At 46.4% G+C, this 24,045-nt stretch overlaps 1 protein-coding gene across 2 annotated transcripts in view; it reads right to left on the reverse strand.

Annotated features, from left to right (window-relative positions):
- slc35f4 (solute carrier family 35 member F4) overlaps positions 1–24,045 on the reverse strand; it is a 350,033-nt gene that overhangs the window by 59,350 nt on the left and 266,638 nt on the right. For both annotated transcript variants that reach the window (XM_086003260.1, XM_086003261.1), the window contains exon 5: positions 669–794. In XM_086003260.1, the coding sequence (XP_085859386.1) occupies positions 669–794 (126 nt within the window). The remainder of the gene's footprint in view (positions 1–668; positions 795–24,045) is intronic.

Consider the following 24,045-nt stretch of genomic DNA (forward strand, 5'->3'; position numbering starts at 1 on the left):
GTTAGATATTAAGCAAGAAGACAGATCCATAAAAATTGAAAATAGCAACAATCACATTAATACCGAAGGGACAATGTGTCATTCAGGGACTGATATATAGATACACTGTTCAGTAAACTTGATAAAAATCAGAAAGAAGTATTATTGTTCATTTCTTACAATGAGTAGGAAGAATTTTTCAGGATTACTCTCTGCAGAGTTGTCACTCTTAATTAGGAGAAGTTTTTTGGGGAGAACATCTCTGTGGAATAGTTTTCAAAGTAAACTCAAAAAAGTTGCCATGTATGATAATGAATGTTGACATGGGAATTGGCACTGATATTAGCACTGGATCACCCTCTCACTGAATTCCACTGAGTTTCCAATCATTTAAAGGTTGGGATGTATACAGTAAATGATGGGCAATGTTGATTCTGAAGTTTCTTAATGGGTTTCCAAAAGAACACTAGTACATCAAAGAGAAGTAGTGTGGCTCCAGATTTTGATGGGAGATGAAGCGAATACAGCATGCAGCTGGTAAAACATGGCCTAGTAAAGGTGTGTGACAGAACTGACCATATAACAGTCACATTAACCTGGCACTAAATGCCAATTATAAGAGTTAAGAGCTATTATCCCAGAACCATAAATGTGCTTAATCTTTAGAAAATACAAGTTGGTGCATTTACCTTGTATAATGCTGATGTGGAGGCAGATCCAACAGCCAGCGCTACTCCAATGATTGAATCGCCGTGGAAACCATCTGCATATGCCATCATTACAATCCCGGTAATTGCCATGATTGTAGCAACTATCTATTATATAGACGATGGGGGATAGGGGAGGGCAAGAGAATTAAACATGTTTTAAACATGCTTTAAACATGTTTTAAAAATTCCTGCTAGATTAAAGTGAACAAATCTCCAGTGTATCATATTCACAAACACACAAGCTTTTATTCCAGTTTTTCCAAATGTTTATATTTTTCTATAATCCCCATGCAGATGCCAGTTTTAGCTAATGACAATACATTGATGTGAATTAGCATTACACATGAATGGATTTTATTAATTAGAACAGCCTATTTCAATTTACAGATTTACTTTCAACATTCCTAGTTTTTGACAGTAAGAAAAAGCATGTTCTTAGAGCTTCCTCCAGAGATGGGAGAATGATGTAAGTTATTCCAAAATTAAAGGTAAAAACTGTTGTAGACATTTGGCAGTATTTGAGTGTAGGATCTCCGATATATGCTTATTATATTATATTGCTGTTAACAAGTTCTTCATACAATTGTTTACATCCACACCCCAGGATATTTTCTACTTGCGTGACAAATATTTCATGCAGATAGATCTAGTCAAAAACCTGGCCCAGGTTTGAAACTACTGGACTCTACTGTATCCTCTTACATAGGCTTTGTGTTGGTTTATTTCCAAAACTATGTTTACAGAAATTGATCTTGTGGACTTTTGTGCATTTCAGTGTTCAGATGGTATTCAAAGTGCTAAATGAATATTTTATTCTTTTATTTTCTGCATAAGGTCACATGCACTTAATTATGAAAATACTATTTCACTAAAATGTAATTTTATGAAAAATAACCTCCACATTTCTGCTTAGAGTGTAAAGCTGCCTTCAGTAGTCCCCTGCCGACATGCTGCACAAGAAGGGAGGCAATATCAGAGAAGCAGTAGAAGAAGCTTGAAGCAGGTCAGCTACCCACCCTTTCACCTGAAGAGGTATAAATGCCCTTGAGACATGAGTGAGTGGCACCTGTGTTGCCACCTGGCTGAGATGGCCTTCAGTTACCAATGTTGATGTGCTTGTTTCTTTCAATATCTATGCCACCACTGATAACACATGGGGAGCATTAACAACAAGCACTGCATGGGCACTTAGAAAGAGCACAAGGCTATCAAAGGATAACGTCACAACGTATAAGGAGTAGGGTATATGCATAGATCACATAACACACAATGATTACACTGAATATTGATGTGTATTGTATTTGATTTTTTTAACATCCGTTAATGCAACCTTGGGAAAGTAGAAAAACATTAATCCTTATGAAGCTCACATTTGGTTACACAAAGTGAGAAACATGAGGTAGATCCACAGCGATCTCATTTGGTGTGGCTGAATTATGCAGAATATAGCATACAGGAAAATTTTGCAAAGCTTCTCCAAATCTGCCTAAAAGCTCTCCTTCAAGAAAAAAGACATTCTATCCCAGAGCGTATCATTTTATGAGGCTCGTTATATCTGTACTGACCAGGAATACAAAAAATTGTATGATGGCATCAAGCACCTGACTAGGTCACATCACTCAGAAGCAATCTATGTAATCCATAATTTCTCTGAAACATTCTGAGCATAAAGCATCAAGACAGAATTCTTGGTACAAGATTGATCAGGATAATGGAAGTATATCATCATAAACTCTTTTCAGTGTTGCCTCAAAAACTTTCTCAACACAGTTTGAAATAGTAAATTGACAGATTCTATCCTAATCACCCCAGAGCAACAGAGAAGAGCCATTCATGGCAACAGTGGCCTTCAAAGCTCACAGGAAGATCATTCACAGCCACTGTTCAATTGTTGACACCTGCCAGTTACCGTTTCTTGGCTATGCCAAAACCACGATACAACTACAACACCATCACACATTTTTCTGCCTCAGTTTGCCTCTGCTGTTCATAGTTCGCTGCCATCAAAATGAAAAGTTCCGCTGTTGAGAACTGCAGATTAATGAATTGTGATACTGTATTATTAATAGTGAGAACTGAAATAGCTCCCAGGATTCTTGGAAAAGACATACAGGGGATAATTTTCCAGGTTTATGCTGTCACCAGAAGCACATATTGAAAAACAGTGCGCAGTGCCCCAGCAATTCACTGACAAGTTGCAAGGTTCCTAGCATAGAAACAAAGAAACATAGAAAAATAGGAGCAGGAGTAGGCCATTCAGCCCTTCGAGCCTGCTCCGCCATTCAATATGATCATGGCTGATCCTCTATCTCAATATCATATTCTCGCTCTCTCCCCATACCCCTTGATGCCTTTTGTGTCTAGAAATCTATCTATCTCCTTAAATATATTTAGTGACTTGGCCTCCACAGCCTTCTGTGGTAGAGAATTCCACAGGTTCACCACCCTCTGAGTGAAGAAATTTCTCCTCATCTCAGTCCTAACTGTCCTACCCCGTATCCTGAGACTGTGACCCCTCGTTCTAGACCCCCCAGCCAGGGGAAACATCCTCCCTGCATCCAGTCTGTCGAACCCTGTCAGAATTTTATACGTTTCAATGAGATCCCCTCTCATTCTTCTAAACTCTAGTGAATACAGGCCTAGTCGACCCAATCTCTCCTCATACGACAGTCCTGCCATCCCAGGAATCAGTCTGGTGAACCTTCGCTGCACTCCCTCTATGGCAAGTATATCCTTTCTTAGGTAAGGAGACCAAAACTGCACACAGTACTCTAGGTTTGGTCTCACCAAGGCCCTGTACAACTGCAGTAAGGTATCCTTGCTCCTGTACTCAAATCCTCTTGCAATGAAGGCCAACATACCATCCACCCCGAAAAAGACCCAATTATTCCTACTCTCTGTTTCCTGTTTGTTAACCAATTTTCAATCCATGGCAGTATATTACCCCCAATCCCATGTGCTTTAATTTTTCACACTAACCTCTTGTGTGGGACTTTATCAAAGGCCTTCTGAAAATCCAAATACACCACATCCACTGGTTCTCCTTTATCTATTCTACCAGTTACATCCTCAAAAACTCCAGTAAGTTTGGCAAACACAATTTCCCTTTCATAAATCCATGTTGACTTTGTCTAATCCCGTTGATATTTTCTAAATGTCCTGTTATCACATCTTTTATCATCGACTCTAGCATTTTCCCTACTACTGATGTTAGGCTAACCGGTCTGTAGTTCCCTGTTTTCTTTCTCCCTCCCTTTTTAAATAGTGGGGTTACATTTGCCACCCTCCAATCTGCAGGAACTGTTCCATAATCTATAGAATTTTGGAAGATGACAACCAATGCATCCACTATTTCCATGGCTACCTCTTTTAGTACTCTGGGATGCAGATTATCAGGCCCTGGGGATTTATCAGCTTTCAGTCCCATTAATTTCTCCAGCACTATTTTTTTTCACTAATACTAATTTCCTTTAATTCCTCCTCACTAGACCCTTGGTTCCCTAGCATTTCTGGGAAGTTAAAAGCCAGCAAAGAATAACTAAAAGATTAATTAAGAAAGGGAAGATAGATTATGAAAGTAAACTAGCAAAAAATATAAAAACGGATAGCAAAAGTTTCTACAGTTATATAAAAAGAAAAAGGGTGGCTAAAGTGAACGTTGGTCCCTTAGAGGATGAGACCAGGAAATTAGTGGTGGGGAACATGGAGATGGCAAAAAACGTTGTTCCAATATTTTGTATCAGTCTTTACAGTAGAGGACACTCAAAATATCCCAACACTGGACAAACAGGGGGCTATGGGGGGAGGAGCTAAACACGATTAAAATCACTAAGGAGGTGGTACTTGGTAAAATAATGGGACTTAAGGCGGATAAATCCTCCGGACCTGATGGCTTACATCCTAGGGTCTTGAGAGAAGTAGCAGTAGGGATTGTGGATGCATTGGTGGTTATTTTCCAAAACTCCCTGGACTCAGGAAAGGTCCCGGCAGATTGGAAAACTGCTAATGTAACGCCCTTCTTTAAGAAGGGAAGTAGACAAAAGGCTGGAAACTATAGACCAGTTAGCCTAACATCTGTGATTGGTAAAATGTTGGAGTCCATTATTAAGGAAACAGTAACAGGGCATTTGGATAAACATAATTTAATAGGACAGAGTCAGCATGGTTTTGTGAAGGGGAAGTCATGTTTGACAAATTTGCTCGAATTTTTTGAGGACGTAACATACAGGGTGGATAAGGGGGAACCAGTGGATGTAGTGTATTTGGACTTCCAAAAGGCATTTGACAAGGTGCCACACAAAAGATTACTGATCAAGATAAAAAATCATGGGATTGGAGGTAATATACTGGCATGGGTGGAAGATTGGCTATCTAACAGAAAACAAAGAGTTGGGATAAATGGTTCATTCTCGGGCTGGCAATCAGTAACTAGTGGTGTTCCGCAGGGGTCAGTGCTGGGACCCCAACTCTTTACAATCTATATAAACAATTTGGAGGAAGGGACCGAGTGCAACATATCCAAGTTTGCCGACGATACAAAGATGGGAGGGAAAGCAGTGAGTGAGGAGGACATAAAAAACCTGCAAAAGGACATAGACAGGCTAAGTGAGTGGGCAGAGACTTGGCAGATGAAATATAATACTGGAAAGCGTGAGATTATGCACTTTGGCAGAAAAAAATCAAAGAGCAAGTTATTATCTAAATGGAGAAAAACTGCAAAGTGCTACAGTACAAAGGGATCTGGGGGTCCTGGTGCATGAAACACAAAAAGTTAGTATGCAGGTGCAGCAGGTGATCAGGAAGGCCAATGGAATCTTGGCTTTTATTGCAAGGGGGATGGAGTATGAAAACAGGGAAGTCTTGCCGCAGTTATACAGGGTATTGGTGAGGCCACACCTGGAATACTGCGTGCAGTTTTGGTTTCCATATTTAAGAAAATATATACTTGCTCTCGAGGCAGTTCAGAGAAGGTTCACTCGTTTGATTCCGGAGATGAGGGGGTTGACGTATGAGGAAAGGTTAAGTAGGTTGGGCCTCTATTCATTGGAGTTCAAAAGAATGAGAGGTGATCTTATCGAAACATATAAGATTGTGAGGGGGCTTGATCGGGTGGATTCGGTGAGGATGTTTCCACTGATGAGTGAGACTAGAACTAGGGGGCATAACCTTAGAATAAGGGGCTGCCCTTTCAAAACTGAGATGAGGAGAAACTTCTTCACTCAGAGGGTAGTAAATCTATGGAATTTGCTACCCCAGAGAGCTGTGGAAGCTGCAACATTAAATAAATTTAAAACGGAGATAGACAGTTTCCTAGCAGATAGGGGAATTAGGGGTTACGGGGAGAGGGCAGGGAAGTGGACATGAGTCTAGGTTCGGATCAGTCATGATCCTATTGAATGGCGGAGCAGGCCCGATGGGCTGTATGGCCTACTCCTGCCCCTACTTCTTATGTTCTTATGTTCTTATTTGTGTCTTCTTCCGTGAAGACAGAACCAAAGTATTTGTTTAATTGCTCTGCCATTTTCTTGTTCCCCATTATAAATTCTCTCATTTCTGACTGTAAGGGACCTACATTTGGCTTCACTAATCTTTTTACATAATTGTAGAAGCTTTTACAGTCCGCTTTTACATTCCTTGCAAGTTTACTCTCATACTCTATTTTTCCCCTCTTAATCAATCTCTTGGTCCTTTTTTGCTGAACTCTAAACTGCTCCCAATCCTCAGGCTTGCTACTTTTTCTGGCAACTTTATATGACTCCTCTTTGGATCTAATACTATCCTTCAGTAGCGCCAACATAAAAAAAACCTGCAAGACCTCATTTTTTTATTCCCTAAAAAGCCATTTTCATAGTTTCCATGGGTGCTTGAAATTACAGATTGACTGATCCTGGGAATTCTCCTTCTGTATCTGTACACCGATTGGGAATGTCCTGAACTATTTGAATCCCCATAAGCAGTTTTTTTATGTGGACTCATACACACAAGGTTCAGGTTAACACATCCTCTTATTTCGTCTCCTTTCCTGTGAGGAACAACCTTGCCCCCATAGTTTCTCCCTACCTTCTGGTCAAGAATAATGAGAGTATCCTGTCGCCCACCATTCTGAAGCAATCAAAACTTCAATTTCAATCATGCTGTATATTTTTATTAACATTTATTTACATCTAGGTTACAAAGGAATACGGGTAAAAGTACCCATAAGTAGGATTTTTATGGCTTTAGTGAAAAATTAGAAAATATACTTTTTCTCAACATGCCTTTAATGCTTTTTTTCTGATATACTATTTTGGTGTCATTTCCTCTGCCTGCCCTTTGCAATAGTGAGTGTTTTTTTACAGTATGAATGTAGCACAACACTGACAATGCATAATAAGTAGTTTAGAAAATGCAGAAAATTCTTAAAACAGCGATGACAATCTATGAAAGGAAATGGTGTGCCATATGTCTGAATAATTTCCCAACTCTTAGTGATTACAACAGTCAGCATATCAACCCAGCCAACAGTCAGAATGACTTATGAATTGTAGATGTTTCTCAGAACGTGAAGTGGTTTTAAAAATCAGCAGTAAAACTGTCTCACTATAAACACTAATGGTCAGCATTTGTCACTTGTCAATATCCTACTTGTATTTCAATGAACAACACAATCTAAAATGTAGCTGGGTGGACTGAAGGTCACGTACTGCTGTGGTTACAGTTTGATTTTGTCCGGATAGACATAGTTGAAATTGTCTGACTGTGAGATTGGGGAGCGTGTGTTTGTGTTTAAGTCATGATTTAGTGGTGTCACAACTAAGATAAAAACAACGAGGGCAATTTTAACCCAACCCACCCGGTGGGAACGAGCGAATTGGCCACTAAAATAGCAAGAATCAACTTACCACCCCATTCCCGCCAGGAACACGCTGACCGCCATTTTAAAACGGGAGCTGATTCTGGTGGAAACAGGTCGGTGTCTCATTAATAAATGCATAATTCAGGGTTCTATCATGTAATTAGGGCCCCTACGTGATTTTAACCGGGCAGGTTGGAAGTCCCGCCTAGCGCCAACCTGCTGAGTAAAACCTCACTGGATTGGCTTCACAAACTGACTGACATGACTGAAAGTACTATTTAAAGGAGCACTTGGCTGCAGACACTCAGACCATAGGGATCTGTGTGCTATTGTGCATAGTGGATTTCCAAGGAACTTCTGAGCTTACAGATTGCTGTTTCTGATTTTGCTTTGCCGTACCCTGATTAAGCACTCACTGCTTGTCATGGGTGCTTTTTTTGCTTCTTTGCTTTGGATGGAGGAACAGTTGGCCTCAATAACCAGGATGAGCAGCAGGTGGACCCGCTAGAAGATAGCACGTAAGAGGGGGCTGCTCGAAGAAGGCCTTACACAGCCCACAAGGTCTACAGGCCAAGTGTCACTTTCCTGGATATTACTGACCAGCACTGCATCAGGAGGCTGCACTTCACCAGGCAAGCTGCTGCTGACCTATGTAGCCATTTGCAGAAGCACCTGCTTCCTGCTGCACCAGTGGGCCATGCTTTGCAGGTTCTGCATCTTCAGTGCACAACTGCATCAAGCAGGTCACCAATTCTCTGTGCCAATATATTACCTTCCCTATGGACACCAAAAGTCAGAATAAGAGAGCTCTGGGATTTGCAACAAGTGGCTGGCTTCCCTCACGTCCAAGGCATAACAGACTGCACTCAAGTAGCTATAGGACACCAGAAGATGAGCCAGTAGCTTATTTCAATTGAAAAGGTTTTCAATCCCTCAATGTTCAACTGGTATGGATCACTGCAGAAGCAGCTTGCAAGTCTGTGCCAGTTTCGCTGGCAGTGCCACAACGCTTTTATCCTGCGACACTCATCCATCCCCTAATTTTCCACCCACTCAAGAACGTAAGAGCTTGGGGACATGGGGCTACCTCCTATGCACATGGCTGATGACAACCTTCCGCAACCCCACCTGATCAGCTCGGGTACAATCACAGCCATTTCTATCATCCTAGATTGTGGGAAGTAAGTGGCTGGAGCCACAAGAGTAAACACAGAAACTTAAGAATTTTTGGGGCACAGAAATCTAGTGCAGTGGGAGTGGAGTGGCAGGAATTTGGGATGGAACCCTTTATTTCTTGGTTCCGGCCCATTTCAAGCAGAGGGTGACAGGTGCATCTTCCGCCCCGCCAATCATAACATTATTTTTGGGCTGTATGGCCAGCAATAAGTAAGCCTGCATGAAGGGTCATTTGCAAGTCCCACAATATCCAACTGACAATCAATCTAAGAGTGATCATTGGCCATTTAGATATCATCAGACCAGTGAGGGAGCAGCATTGAATAAGAATTTAACAGTTATAACATTTCTGCCAGATCAACCTGTGCCTGCCCTAAAGAAGTAGCAAGGTGCCACATCAAAGTCATGGGGGCCCAAGTAGTAGGTTCTTCTGGCAAGGCTGATTCGGCTTGAAGGCCAGTGTCGGGTTCATCGGGCTCCAGTATCACCGGATCGGAGGTAGATATGGGTATCTCTACTTCATCGTTAGATGTATAGAGTGGTGGTGTAGGTTGTCCCTTTTCGGATGACTTGATGATTTGGTCAGCATGGCGCCTTATTATGCTGTCTCCGATGTCCACGGTATACATCAGTGGTCCTAATCGTGTGCAGATAGTTCCAGGCTGCCATTTCTTGGTACGGTAGTCCCGGGCCAAAACCGGTTGGCTTATCTGGAAGGCCCTAGTTGGCCTTTCATTCATGCCCTGAAACTGCCGGTTCTCCACGTCCCTTCGGATGTTGGGCTTGACCAAATCCAGCCAGCATCTTAGGTTTCTATTGTAGAACATCATGGCGGGAGTTTGGTTAGTAACCATATGCGTTGCATTCCTATATGCAAATAAGAAGTTATCCACCTTGTGCTGAAGTTTTATGTCTTCATTACCCATGGCCTTGATGGCCTTCTTGAAGGTCTGGACAAACCTTTCAGCCAATCCATTGGTGGCGGGATGGTATGGGGCGGACGTGTAGTGCTTTACCCCATTGTTCTTTAAGAACTTTCTGAATTCTTCGGACACAAATTGCGGTCCATTATCAGAACATATCTGCTCCGGCAGCCCATTCCTGGCAAATATGGTCCTTAATACTGTGATGGTTTTTTCCGTGGTGGTGGAGGACATCTTTATTACCTCCGGCCACTTGGAGTGTGCATCAACTGCGATTAAAAACATTGAGTCCATAAATGGACCAGCAAAGTCGATGTGCACCCTTTGCCAGGGAGATGAGGGCCACTCCCATGGATGTAGAGGGGCCTGTGGCGGAGCATTTTGGACCTTCTGGCATCCTAGGCAGCTCTTGGTCATGTCTTCGATGTCTCCATCGATACCTGGCCACCATACAAATGCCCTAGCTAGGTTCTTCATTTTCACTCCACCCAGATGCCCCTCGTGAAGCTCCTTTAGCACTTTATCCTGGAGTTTGGGTGGAATCACCACTCTGGATCCACACATCAAGCTTCCTCGGCACACTGACAGCTGTTCTCTTCTTTGCGAGAATGCTGGCAACAGTGGTTCGCCATGTGGCCATCCCTTCACTGTTAAATCGTAGACCCGTGAGAGAGTAGGGTCATTTCTTGTCTCCCTTTCAATGGCAGAATTTGTCACCGGTAGACATTCCACTATGGTAAAGTGGAATATCTCTACTGGGTCCACTGTAGGTGCCTCTTCTATCGTTGGCAACGGTAGGCGTGATAAACCGTCAGCATTCCCATGCTGTTTTGACCCTTTGTATTCAATGTTGTATTGGTGTGCCCCTAGAAAAAGGGACCACCTCTGTAGTCTTTGTGCCGTCATAATGGGGACACCTTTTTTAGGGTTGAATATGGAGATGAGGGGTTGATGGTCAGTCAGCAAGGTAAATTTTTGTCCGTGTAGGTAATGGTTGAATTTCTTCACTCCCCATACCAGGCTGAGTGCTTCCCTGTCTATCTGGGCATAGTTACGCTCAGCTGAGTTCAATGAGCGTGACGCAAAAGCTATCGGCCGTTCCGAGCCATCAGGGAATCTATGGGACAATACCGCTCCTATGCCGTAAGGGGATGCATCGCACACCAGTCTGATTGGTAGTGATGGGTTGTAATGAGCCAAAATTTTCTCGGATGTGATTAAGTCTTTACATTTATGGAAGGCACGTTTACAGTCTTCGTTCCATTTCCAAATCACTCCTGTGTGTAGAAGATCATTAAGAGGGTGTAGAATAGTTGATAAGTTCGGTAAAAATTTATGATAGTAATTTATTAATCCCAGGAATGACCTTAATTGTGAAACATTTTCAGGTGCTGGGGCTTTTATAACTGCTTCAATATTTTCAGGTGACTTATGCAACCCTTCCTTATTAATTATGTGGCCACAATATATCTGATTTTGGAAAAATTCGCACTTGGGGCAATTTGCTCGTAGGCCCCGTTCTTTCAGCCTAGTGAGCACCTGCTCCAAATTGGCAAGGTGCTCGTTGTCGTTTTCTCCTGTTATAAGGATGTCGTCTAGGTAGCATTGAGTCCCCGGAATCCCTTGCAGGACTTGCTCCATAGCTCTTTGCCAGATAGCTGGAGCTGATGCTATTCCAAAAACCAGTCGATTGTACTGGTACAGGCCTTTGTGTGTGTTTATTGTGAGATACTTTTTAGAGGTCTCCTCAACCTCCATCTGTAGATATGCCTGTGCCAAGTCAATTTTTGTGAAACGTTTCCCTCCGGATAGTGAGGCGAAAATATCTTCTATCCTCGGAAGAGGATACTGTACCGTGTGAAGGACCGGGTTTACAGTCACCTTAAAGTCCCCACAGATGTGAATTTTTTTCTGTTCCTCAGAGTTATTTTTCAATGTTTTTTTCATGACTGGAACGATGGGTGTTGCCCATTCGCTCCAATCTATTTTGGATAATACGCCTGCCTTTTCCAAATTCTTCAGCTCTGCCTCGACTGCCGGACGCATTGCGTATGGCACCGGTCTTGCCTTAAAAATTTTTGGAATTGCTGTATCTTCCACTTTTATTGAGGCGGTGATGCCTTTCAAGGTTCCTAGTTTCTCTTGAAACACTTCTTTGGCGTTGGCCAAGATGTCTTTTAATCGTTCAGTTATGATGTCATCATTGTTTTTTTCCTTACTGGTCACCGTCAGTGCCTGAATGGAGTGCCAGTCTAAACGCATCTTCCTTATCCATTCACGTCCCAACAACGGTGGACCACCATCTTGTAGAATGTATAAATACAACTTTTGTATTTCTTTGCCGTTGTATACCACAGGCACCCTTATTTTTCCTTTGGGGTAGACTTTCTGCCCCGTATATGTTTTTAAGATAATGGATGTGTCTTTTAGAGGTATATGCGAAAATAGCCTCTCGTAATCTAGTCGATTTATTACGGTTAGAGCTGATCCTGTATCTAGCTCCATTTTAACTGGGGACCCTGCTATTGTGAGGGTAACCCAAATGGTTTGGTAATCCTCTTTGGCAAGTACATTATGTAATTTGAGACAGCTTAGTCTCTTGTTTCCAGAGTCGCTATCGCTATTCTGGTCTTCGGAGCTATTGTCCGTCATCATTTGTACCTTCCTGTACTTTTCTTTATTGATTTTTTGTTTTCTGTCAGTGGATTTATTTTGTCCAGATTGGCATACCCGTGCAATGTGTCCAATCTTACCACATTGCCTGCATGCTTTGCCCTTGAACCAGCAGTCCCTCTGGTTATGGGTGGATCTGCCGCAGCGATAACATCTTCCGAACTCCTGTGTCATTTTATGGGTGCCGAAGTCCTGTGTCCCTTGTTGTATCTCTGCAGCTCCTTTTGCTGCTGCTTCGTATGATACAGCCATACTGAAAGCTTTGTCCAATGTTAAATCTTTTTCAGAAAGCAGTCTTTTTTGTGTTCCTTCACTTAAGAGACCGCAAACAAATTTGTCTCGAAGATAATCCGATAGTCCTGCTCCGAATTGGCAGTACTTTGATAGCTTTCTTAATTCGTTTAGGTAATCAGCGTTACTTTCATTCTTGTGTTGATTTCTCTTGAAGAACTGGAATCGTTCCGCTATCAGCAGCGGTGTTGGGTTTAAATGCTCCTGCAGGGTATCAACAATTTCTTTAAAAGTCTTGTCCTTTGGTTTGGCTGGAGTGATTAAATTTCGTAACAACCCGTATGTCTTCGCGCCCATTAAGTTCAGAAGTACTGAAGCTTTTTTTTCATCTGTTATTCCATTTGCAGTGCAATAAACCTCTACTCTTTCCACGTATGTGGTCCAATCTTCTATTTCGCCATCAAAAGCCTCAATATTACCAGATTTAGGCATTTCAGAAAAGATATGGCGCTTCCCGCGCTTTTTTTTTTCTCTGTAGCAACGATATGGCGCTTCCCGCGCTTTCCCGCCGCTGCTACCGATAACAACACTGTTTTACTGTGGTTTCCGTTTATTCACTGTTGGAGACCCGTTCCCGACGGAGGTCTAAACGCTGACCTGCTTGCCGCGCCGGCCGTCTCTCGAGTGCACCCTCCCAGTCCGTTATTGCTTGCCTCCGATTTTGCTGCCTGTCTCAGCTGTAGAGCCCGCCGCTGGAGCTCCAGCCTGACGCCCAGGAAGGATTAGCGCAGTACCTGTCACCAGCTTGGCCAGCTGGTGAAACCACAGTTTCTCTTACTTCCTTGAGTCTTCTGGACGCTGGAGGAATCGATGTCCTTGAGGTGCTGCCGAATTGCAGGTAAGTCCGTTTCCACTTCGTCGCCACTGTAGTGTCCGTGTGTAGATAAAGACACTGAAGACAGGAGTTGGTTCACAGGTATTTACTAACCAAGTCTGGGGGGGGGGTTTCTAAAGGATATACACAATACACAGGCTTATATAGCCCAAGTGGCAATTACCGGCATTACGCACACCTGGGGCTCTTAAAGGCACATACACCACAATTGCTCTTAAAGGCACATACACCACAACTTCTCCCCCCCAACACTTCTCTCCCCAACACTTCTCCCCCCAACACTTCTCTCTCCCCCCCCAACACTTCTCTCTCCCCCCAGCACGTCTCTCTCCCCCCCCAGCACTTCTCTCTCCCCCCAGCACGTCTCTCTCCCCCCCAGCACTTCTCTCTCCCCCCCAGCACATCTCTCTCCCCCCCAGCACTTCTCTCTCCCCCCCAGCACGTCTCTATCCCCCCCAGCATGTCTCTCTCCCCCCCCAGCACTTCTCTCTCTCCCCCCAGCACATCTCTCTCCCCCCAGCACTTCTCTCTCCCCCCCAGCACGTCTCTCTCCCCCCAGCATGTCTCTCTCCCCCCAGCATGTCTCTCTCCCCCCAGCATGTCTCTCTCCCCCCCAGCACTTCTCTCTCTCCCCCCCCCACAGCACTTCCCTCTCCCCCATGCCACCCAGCACTCCAAACACTTCCCTCCCCACTCCACATGCTTCTCCTGCAATCACAGTGGGACACTGCACCAACCATAGTTATCATTCTTGTCACACACTCACCTGCTGCTGTCCTCATAACAGGTGCAAACAGAATTCTGGTAACAGCTGTAAAGCATTTCACTCTTCTGCTAATTGTTTTCACATTTTACATTGGAGCCACTTTATCACACATTACCACTTCTCCATTTTGCTCACAAATACTGCTTCTCTCTCTCAGTATGCACACTACATGAAGCTGCCTCACACCTCTACACAACCCTTTACAAGAACGGCACGCTAACTCACTCCCACTCTTCCTGCAGGACAAGCTGGTTCACAACATAAAGGAGAGAACCAGAACCAAGGGAGGATTAGCTTCCCCTCTGTCCAGTAGTCTGTGGCACCAGCACCAGTGTCTTTTATTGCCCATTCAGTCTCTGGGCACCATCACCTCCAAAAGGTTGGGAGAATGCACTGATAAGGCCTTCAATCCCATCACAGAATCTCCTACAGCTTGCTCTCTCGCAAATCACTGGGAATGCTGATCCGCATCACAATGGGAGTGGCAGTGTCGCTATGGGAGTGATGCATGTTGCCCTTTCTCACAATGGTAACACGCATGCTCCCTTTCCATCCCCTCAACCAATGCCTGCCATAATGGCAGGCTATATATGGGGAGAAGGCAGGGACAGGGTACTGAGTTTGGATGATCAGCCATGATCTCATTGAATGGCGGAGCAGGCTCGAGGGGCCGAATGGCCTACTCCTGCTCCTATCTTCAATGTTTCTATGTTTCTAAGCCAACTGGGCCAGACTGCCCCGGCACCAGCTGAGATGCTGCAGTCTGAGCCTGGCCCTTTGAGGTCCTGCTGGCTCCTGGAGTCCATGGCAGACGTGACAAAATCATTAAAACAGTGTGTCTGCGACTTGCTCGATGGAAGAACGCACTGCAGTCCACCTCATGTTACATATGTTTCCAGTTGCAGCCTGAAATGATCCTGATACAGAGCTGCAGTGATCGAAACTGTCACAGGCAATGCCATGCCAGCAGTGGTTGTGGACTGCAGCTCCTGCAGACTTCTGCGATGGCCTGTTGGGAGAAACACAATGGGCTGGATTTTGTGAATGGAGTTGGAGGCGGGACTGCTGCTTGTCGTGTCAATGTCCCGCCTCCATCCTCGCCTAACCAATTGGAGGGGTTTTCCCCTGATTGAGCTTGTTAAGCCCGCCCTGCGGGCTCAGCAGACCAATTAGGGAGGAAGTCACTGACGTCAACGTCAGACGTGCTATCTGTCAAGACTTCTTGAAAGAAGAAATGATAGCGTTTGACAGCGCTGTGAAGCTGTCAAACACTGCCATTCTCTTTAGTTTGATGAGCCTTTGTGGTGAGGACTCATCAAACCTTTCAACTTTGTAAATTTTACATGTCTGTAAGATCGGAGGATCCAACAGCCATTATGTGAAATTGATGAGAATATTGGCTCTCCCCATCCAGCGCGGCTAAAGGCTGTAGAAAGAAAACAAGGTAAATGCACACTTTCTTAAACTTATCACTCACCTTACATACTTACCACTCCACACTTGCACCCATCACTCACCTCTACACCTTACTTCCAGGTGCCTCCGACCAGCGCAGACCTCCTTCACATCTCCTCCAACCTGGCGGGGTTCTTCGAGGTTGGGAAGCCTTCACCTGTGAAGGTAAAATAGCACTAATCCTTTTTTCTGCCTGTTAACTACCTGTTAACAGGCAGTCAAAAGGATTAAATGCCTTTCTCGCTTCCAGGAGACGGGACCCGAAGCTGTACATCTTCCCGCCTCCTGGCAAAAGGGCACGGAGGCGGGATGGGGGCGGGTTTGCTGATTTTACCAGCTGTCCCGCCTCCATGCCCGCCTCCTCGGGGCTTGGAAAATCCAGCCCAATCTCATCACACACTGCTCTTCACTGAGGTTCAAGTTGCTCAGTTTGAGCCTGAAGACCCTATGAACAGGGTGAGGCCACTTGCGAGTAGCCCTCTCCCTTCCTGGATGTCTTGCAGGGCTGTGTGCTACTCCCTGAAGCTCCCCCACCTGTTGCTGCTCTTGCTCCTGTTCCTCCTGTTCCTGCAGCCAGTAATATCACTCCCATAGTTGAAACAGCAAAAAAATGCACAAAAAAAATCAGAATTTATCCAGTAAACACTCTCAATAAATCTCCTTTAACCCTCCAGATAGATGCCAATGGTCTGACTACTTGTAATAGTGCCCCTTTAAATATCACGGGAAATGTCCATTTCCGACATTCTGTGCAATACTGCTAGGCGGGTCCAGCGGTGACTGGGCGGGTCCAGCGGTGACTGGGCGGGTCCAGCGGTGGCTGGGCAGGTCCAGCAGTGAGTGTTCATCAGCTAAAATGCCTGAAAATGACATCAGGGTTCTATTGATGTGATAAGATGCCGATTTGCATACTGTAATGAGTCTCCTGCCTCTTTCAGGCAGCCGCTCTATCCACTTATGTCTTGGCGTTGATGGAAATGGTGGTGGGAAAATTGGCAGCAGAAACGGCTATGTTCTGCTCTGCAATTTTCGTGGCTGTGTTTATTTGCACCACAGGTGGGTTGGACCAGATTTCTGATTGGTCCCCTTGGAGGACAAGACACACCCAACAATTTGTCTGGAATGTGTAATTTGATTCTGCCTGCTGGAGAGTAATTCAAAGTCTCTGCAATGTGTAATTTGATCCATTTATTGTCACAGGCAGGCTCCCCGAGCCTGTTTCTCTTTCCGTAAATGCTGCCTGACTTATTGAGTGAAATTTAAAGCATTGACTATTTTATATAATTTGAGCAGCAAGGTTGGTTTAGTGAGGCGCATTTCATTCAACGAGAACAGGTGAGGGTGAGGTCATTGCAAGTGACATCACTAGCAGAACCGTAGATTTTCAGCATGTGCCACGAATGACGTCATCGAGTGGCCCGGCTCATGCGCAGGATCACATCACGGGTCAACCGAAAGCCGGAAGTACCCACACTGTCGCTAATCACTCCGTCAAACTAAACACTCTGGGTGAGAGCTGCAGTGGCTGATGGGGTATTGTGTGTGGGTCACAGATTGTTAACAGGTTTATTGGGTACGAAGTGAATAGTGACAGTGTCACGACTTCCGGATTTCCTCCAGTCTAATGATGTCACTTGGCGAGCATGAGTCAAGCTTTCCAATCACATCACTGTCGTTCATGGTCAAGAGCATGATCCAGGTCTAGGGGGGAGGAGAGAGAGAACGTGGTGTGAGTGTAAAGGTGGTGGGGGTGGGGTTGGAAGAATGTGATCCACATCTAACAGAAGGGGGAGAAAGTGATCCGTATTCCCATCTGGATCACGTTCTCGCTCTCATCCCCCCAATTTAGACCTGGACCACGTTCTTCCTCCACCCTCACTGTTCTCTCCATGCAGCCTACACCCCCCACCCCAAGTTCCTGACCTTCATCCCCCTTGAGTTCCTGACCTTCTTCCTCCTCGAGTTCCTGACCTTTGCTCCACCCCCCCGAGTTCCTGACCTTCTTCCTCCTTGAGTTCCTGACCTTTGCTCACCCCGAGTTCCTGACCTTCATCCCCCGTGAGTTCCTGACCTTCTTCCTCCTCGAGTTCCTGACCTTTGCTCCACCCTCCCGAGTTCCTGACCTTCATCTTCCTTGAGTTCCTGACCTTCTTCCTCCTTGAGTTCCTGATCTTTGCTCCACCCCCCGAGTTCCTGGCCTCCCCCCCGCTCCCCCACCCGAGTTTCTTACCTCCCCCCTGCTCCCCCCGAGTTCCTGACCTTCTACCACCCACCTCCCCAAGTTCCTGACCTTACTCCCGCCTCGAGTTCCTGACCTTCTACTCCCCCGCCGTGTTCCTGACCTTCTACCCACCACCCCCGAGTTCCTGACCTTCTACAACCCAGTTCCTGACCTTCTCCCCTCCCCCCTCCGAGTTCATGACCTTCTACTCTCCCCCTGCCCCGAGTTCCAGACCTTCTCTCCACCCCCTCAGAGTTCTAACTTCCCCCACCCCCCCCGAGTTCCTGAGCTTTTCCCCCCGAGTTCCTGAGCTTCTCCTCCCCCCCGAGTTCATGACCTTCTCCTCCCCCCTCCGAGTTCATGACCTTCTCCCCCCCCGGAGTTCCTGAGCTTCTCCCCCCGAGTTCCTGAGCTTCTCCCCCCTCCGAATTCATGACCTTCACCTCCCCCCTCCGAGTTCATGACCTTCTACTCCTCCCCCCTCCGAGTTCATTGTTGTGTATGTACCTTTAAGAGAAGAACTGATTCTATACTGCAGTACCGGCAGTGACCACCCCTGTATATAAAGCCATAGCAAGCTTCTGTACTTCAGTCTTAAGTTACCCTCTGTTCAGTAAATACCTGTTATTATTGTTCTCCTGCAGTCCGTGTATTATTGATACTCGGACACTACACTGGTGATGAACAGGTTCGAACTCACCTGCAGTACTGCATCACCTCATGGGGATCTTTCCCTGAGAAGAAGCTTCTTGGAGGTCGAAGTCAGAGCAACGGGCGTCGACCGCGGGCAACCGCCCAAGGATCCATCGGAGTTCGGAGAGTTGCAGGAGAGGCTGTGGAGAGCTGGGCTTGGCTCCCCAGTCAAGGTGTTCCAGCAAATCGTGATGGTAGCAGGTCGTGCTCTGACCCTTCCGGACTGCGGCGGGCTGGAGCTCGATCGAGCGGCTCTGCAAAGGGGCCATGCAGCGTCGTCGGGAGGAAAAGAGAGCGAGAGAGGGTGGAGCGCACAGGGCGCGGTCGGTGCTCAAGAACCGGGCAGCGTAGCGAAAATAAACGATGGGAAGGAAAAGTGAGACGCACCAAAGCCGCGGGTCGCCGCCATTACCCTGTAGAACGCTCGGAGCAGCGTGGCAGCAAGGGGAAGAAGGAAAAGCGCGGGAGGCGCCATTTTATTCCATTGGGGAAGAAGGAAAAGCGTGGGAGGCGCCATTTTATTCCATTGGGGAAGAAGAAAAAGCGTGGGAGGCGCCATTTTAAATCACCCAAGATGCCGAAAAGTGGCAGTATCACTGCTTTCGACAACGAGGTAGAAGACTGGACCATGTATGTGGAAAGAATTGAAGTGTACTGCAAGGCAAATGAGGTGGCCGATGGAAAGAAGGTGTCGGTATTATTAAATTTGATGGGCGCGAGAACGTACAGCCGATTGCGGAATTTAATTACCCCAGCTAAACCAATGGAGAAAAGTTTTGAAGAGATTGTCAATATCTTACAGGAACATCTAAGCCCTACACCGCTGCTGATAGCAGAAAGATTCAAGTTCCATAAAAGAAACCAGCACAAAGATGAGAGCAATGCTGACTATCTTACGGAACTACGCAAGTTATCGAAGCACTGCCAGTTCGGAGCAGGACTAGCAGGCACCTTATGGGATAAGTTTGTCTGCGGGCTCCAGAGTGAAGGAACCCAGAAACGACTACTTTCGGAAAAGGACCTGATGCTAGAAAAGGCTTTCAGCGTTGCAGTATCCTACGAAGCAGCAGCACGGGGAGCTGCGGAAATACAACAGAAACCACAAGAATACAGCACTAACGAAATGGCGTATGGAGCAGAAAAGTGCTATCGCTGCGGCAGAACAACCCATGATCAGAAGGACTGCTGGTTTAAGGACAAAGTATGCAGGCAATGTGGGAAAATGGGACACATAGCAAGAGTCTGCAGGTCGGGAAAGAAAACCAACACTACAAGAACTACTAAGGAAAAGTACAAGAAAGTAAAGAAATTGACAGACAGTAGCTCGGAAGATCAGGAGAGTGATAATGGCTCCGGGAGCAGGAGACTAAGTTGTCTAAAGTTACACAACGTGATCGCAAAGGAGGATCACCGAACCATTTGGGTCACCCTCATGATAGCAGGGTCCCCAGTAAAGATGGAATTGGACACAGGATCAGCCCTAACTGTCATGAATCGACGAGACTATGAGCGGCTATTCTCACACATACCCTTGAAGGACACGTCCATTGTATTGAAGACATACACGGGGCAAAAAGTCTACCCCAGAGGAAAAATAAGGGTGCCAGTTAAATACAACGGCAAGGAAACACAGAAACTGTATCTATATATACTACGAGATGGAGGACCACCATTATTGGGACGTGAATGGATCCGAAAAATACAATTGGATTGGCATTCCATTCAGGCGCTAACTGTGACTGACAAAAAGGATGATGACGTCACACCTGGACGACTGTCAAAAATTCTAACTGACATGAAAGAGGTGTTCCAACAAGGACTTGGGACGCTAAAAGGAGTAACAGCAACGATAAAAATCGAAGATAACGCAAACCCCAAATTTTTTAAGGACAGACCGGTACCTTACGCGATCCGCCCAGCCGTTGAAGCAGAGCTGGAGAGTCTGGAGCATTCGGGTGTGCTGTCCAAGGTGGACTGGAGCGAGTGGGCCACACCCATCATTCCTGTAATGAAGAAATCATTGAGCAGCACGCCTGGGGAGCCGAAGAAGGTTCGCATCTGTGGGGACTTCAAGGTAACTGTGAACCCAGTCCTCCACTTCCACGGATAGAAGATATTTTCGCCTCACTATCTGGAGGGAAACGTTTTACAAAGATTGATTTGGCCCAAGCGTATCTACAAATGGAGGTGGAAGAAGCACCTAGGAAATACCTCACGATAAACACTCACAAAGGCCTTTACCAGTACAATCGACTGGTATTCGGGGTAGCATCAGCCCCGGCTATTTGGCAGAGGGCGATGGAACAAGTCCTGCAAGGGATCCCGGGGACCCAGTGTTATTTGGACGACATCCTGGTTATGGGCGAAAATGACAGTGAACACCTTGCCAACCTGGAGCAGGTGCTCACTAGATTACAGGAATATGGGCTACGAGCCAACCGCCCCAAATGCGAGTTCTTCAGGAGACAAACCTCGTATTGTGGCCACATGATTGATGAGGAAGGGTTACATAAGTCGCTGGACAAGATTGAGGCTGTAGTCAAGGCTCCAGCACCGGAAAATGTGTCGCAACTGAGGTCGTTCCTCGGGTTGGTGAACTACTACCATAAGTTCTTGCCGAATTTATCTACAATTCTGCACCCACTGAACGCCCTGCTGCAAACTGGAATAACATGGAAATGGAGTGATGAGTGTAAGCGTGCCTTTCAGAAATGTAAACGCCTAATCACTTCAAAAGAAGTATTGGCCCACTACAATCCAACACTACCGATTCGGTTAGCATGTGATGCGTCTCACTACGGCATCGGAGCGGTGCTGTCACACAAGTTCCTTGACGGTTCAGAGAGGCCAATAGCCTTTGCGTCGCGCTCGTTAACCTCAGCCGAGCGTAACTACGCCCAGATTGACAGGGAGGCCCTCAGCCTGGTGTGGGGGGTGAAGAAGTTCAATCACTATCTGCACGGGCAGAAATTCACCCTACTGACTGATCATCAGCCCCTGGTCTCCATTTTTAACCCGAAGAAGGGCGTTCCGGTGATGACGGCGCAACGGCTGCAAAGATGGTCACTTTTTCTAGGGGCACATCAGTACGACATAGAGTACAAGGGTACGAAACAGCATGGAAACGCTGATGGGCTGTCGCGCCTACCGTTGCCTACGGTAGAGGAAGCACCTGCAGTGGACCCTGTTGAGATATTCCATGCGACCATAGTCGAATGTCTACCTGTTAGAAACTCAAGTATAGAGAAGGAAACCCGAAATGACCCGACACTCTCTCGGGTCTATGATTTGACGGTGAAGGGATGGCCAGCACATGGCGACTCACTGTTGCCAGCATTCTCGCCAAGGAGAGAACAGCTGTCAGTGTGCCGGGGGACCTTGATGTGTGGATCCCGAGTGGTAATTCCACCCAAGTTGAGAGATAGAGTGCTCAATGAGCTTCATGAGGGTCATCTGGGAGGGGTAAAAATGAAGAGCCTAGCCAGGGCATTTGTGTGGTGGCCGGGAATCGATAAGGAAATCGAGGATATGACCAAGAGATGCACAGGATGCCAGAAGGTCCAAAACGCTCCACCACAGGCCCCGCTACATCCATGGGAGTGGCCCTCATCTCCATGGCAACGGGTACACATTGATTTTGCTGGTCCATTTATGGACTCCATGTTCCTAATCGCCGTGGACGCCCATTCGAAATGGCCAGAGGTCATCAAAATGTCCTCCACCACCACGGAGAAAACTATTGCAGTCCTACGGACCATCTTCGCCAGGAATGGCTTGCCAGAACAGATTTGCTCCGACAATGGGCCACAGTTTGTGTCCAAGGATTTCCGGAAGTTTCTGAGGAATAATGGGGTGAAACATTACACATCTGCCCCATATCATCCAGTCACAAATGGATTGGCTGAGAGGTTTGTTCAGACCTTTAAAAAGGCAATAAAGGCGATGTATAATGACGACATACCACTACAACACAAGGTGGATCATTTCTTGTTGCTTACCGGAATGCGACACATGCAGTCACCAACCAAGCTCCAGCCATAATGTTCTTCAACCGAAGGCTAAGATGTCGCCTGGATTTGCTCAAACCAAACATAAGACGAGATGTTGAGGATAAGCAATTCCAGCACATAAATGAGAAGCCAACCAGGAGCTTCAAGATAGGGCAACCAGTCTTGGCCCGCGACTACCGAACAGAAAAATGGCAGCCAGGAACGATATGCACACAGCAGGGACCACTAATGTACACAGTGGACGTTGGAGAGAGCATCGTGAGACGCCATGCTGACCAGATTCTAGAGTCACAGGAACAAGCCAAACCCATACCACGAGCAGGTGCACCTGATAATAAACCCGAAGGACAGATTGCGTCTGCCTCAGAAGCAGTGGTATTGGAAGCTGACGAACCAACCAATGACAATGAGCCAGAATCAACTCCGCCGCAAGAACAGGATACTCGAGAAAGGCGTTATCCAGTCAGGATCAGGAAGCCTCCTCAAAGACTGAACTTATAAATGATTATTTCAGTTGATGTATATAGTACAGTGAAAATTGTAATTGTAATTAGTTATTATTTAGTTGTTAAATGAATGTTATGTACTATTTATCTAAAAGGGGGGGAATTGTTGTGTATGTACCTTTAAGAGAAGAACTGATTCTATACTGCAGTACCGGCAGTGACCACCCCTGTATATAAAGCCATAGCAGGCTTCTGTACTTCAGTCTTTAGTTACCCTCTGTTCAGTAAATACCTGTTATTATTGTTCTCCTGCAGTCCGTGTATTATTGATACTCGGACACTACATTCATGACCTTCTACTCCACCCCCCCCCCCCCCGAGTTCCTGACTTTCTACCGCCCCCCCAAGTTCCTGACCTTCTACCGCCCCCCCAAGTTCCCGACTTTCTACCGCCCCCCAAGTTCCTGACCTTCTACCGCCCCCCCAAGTTCCCGACTTTCTACCGCCCCCCCGAGTTCCTGACTTTCTACCGCCCCCCCGAGTTCCCGACTTTCTACCGCCCCCCGAAGTTCCTGACCTTCTACCGCCCCCCCAAGTTCCTGACCTTCTACCACCCCCCCCACGAGTTCCTGACCTTCTACCGCCCCCCGAAGTTCCTGACCTTCTACCGCCCCCCCAAGTTCCTGACTTTCTACCGCCCCCCCGAGTTCCCGACTTTCTACCGCCCCCCAAGTTCCTGACCTTCTACCGCCCCCCCAAGTTCCCGACTTTCTACCGCCCCCCCGAGTTCCTGACTTTCTACCGCCCCCCCGAGTTCCTGACTTTCTACCGCCCCCCCGAGTTCCCGACTTTCTACCGCCCCCCGAAGTTCCTGACCTTCTACCGCCCCCCCCATGAGTTCCTGAACTTCTACCGCCCCCCCCAAGTTCCTGACCTTCTACCACCCCCCCCACGAGTTCCTGACCTTCTACCGCACCACCCCCCCGAGTTCCTGACCTTCTACCCTCCCCCAGTTCCTGACCTTCTACCCTC

This window comes from Somniosus microcephalus, chromosome 12 (assembly GCF_052327205.1).
Source record: "Somniosus microcephalus isolate GS21.2 chromosome 12, FLI_Smic_1.0, whole genome shotgun sequence".
Classification (NCBI taxonomy): domain Eukaryota; kingdom Metazoa; phylum Chordata; class Chondrichthyes; order Squaliformes; family Somniosidae; genus Somniosus; species Somniosus microcephalus.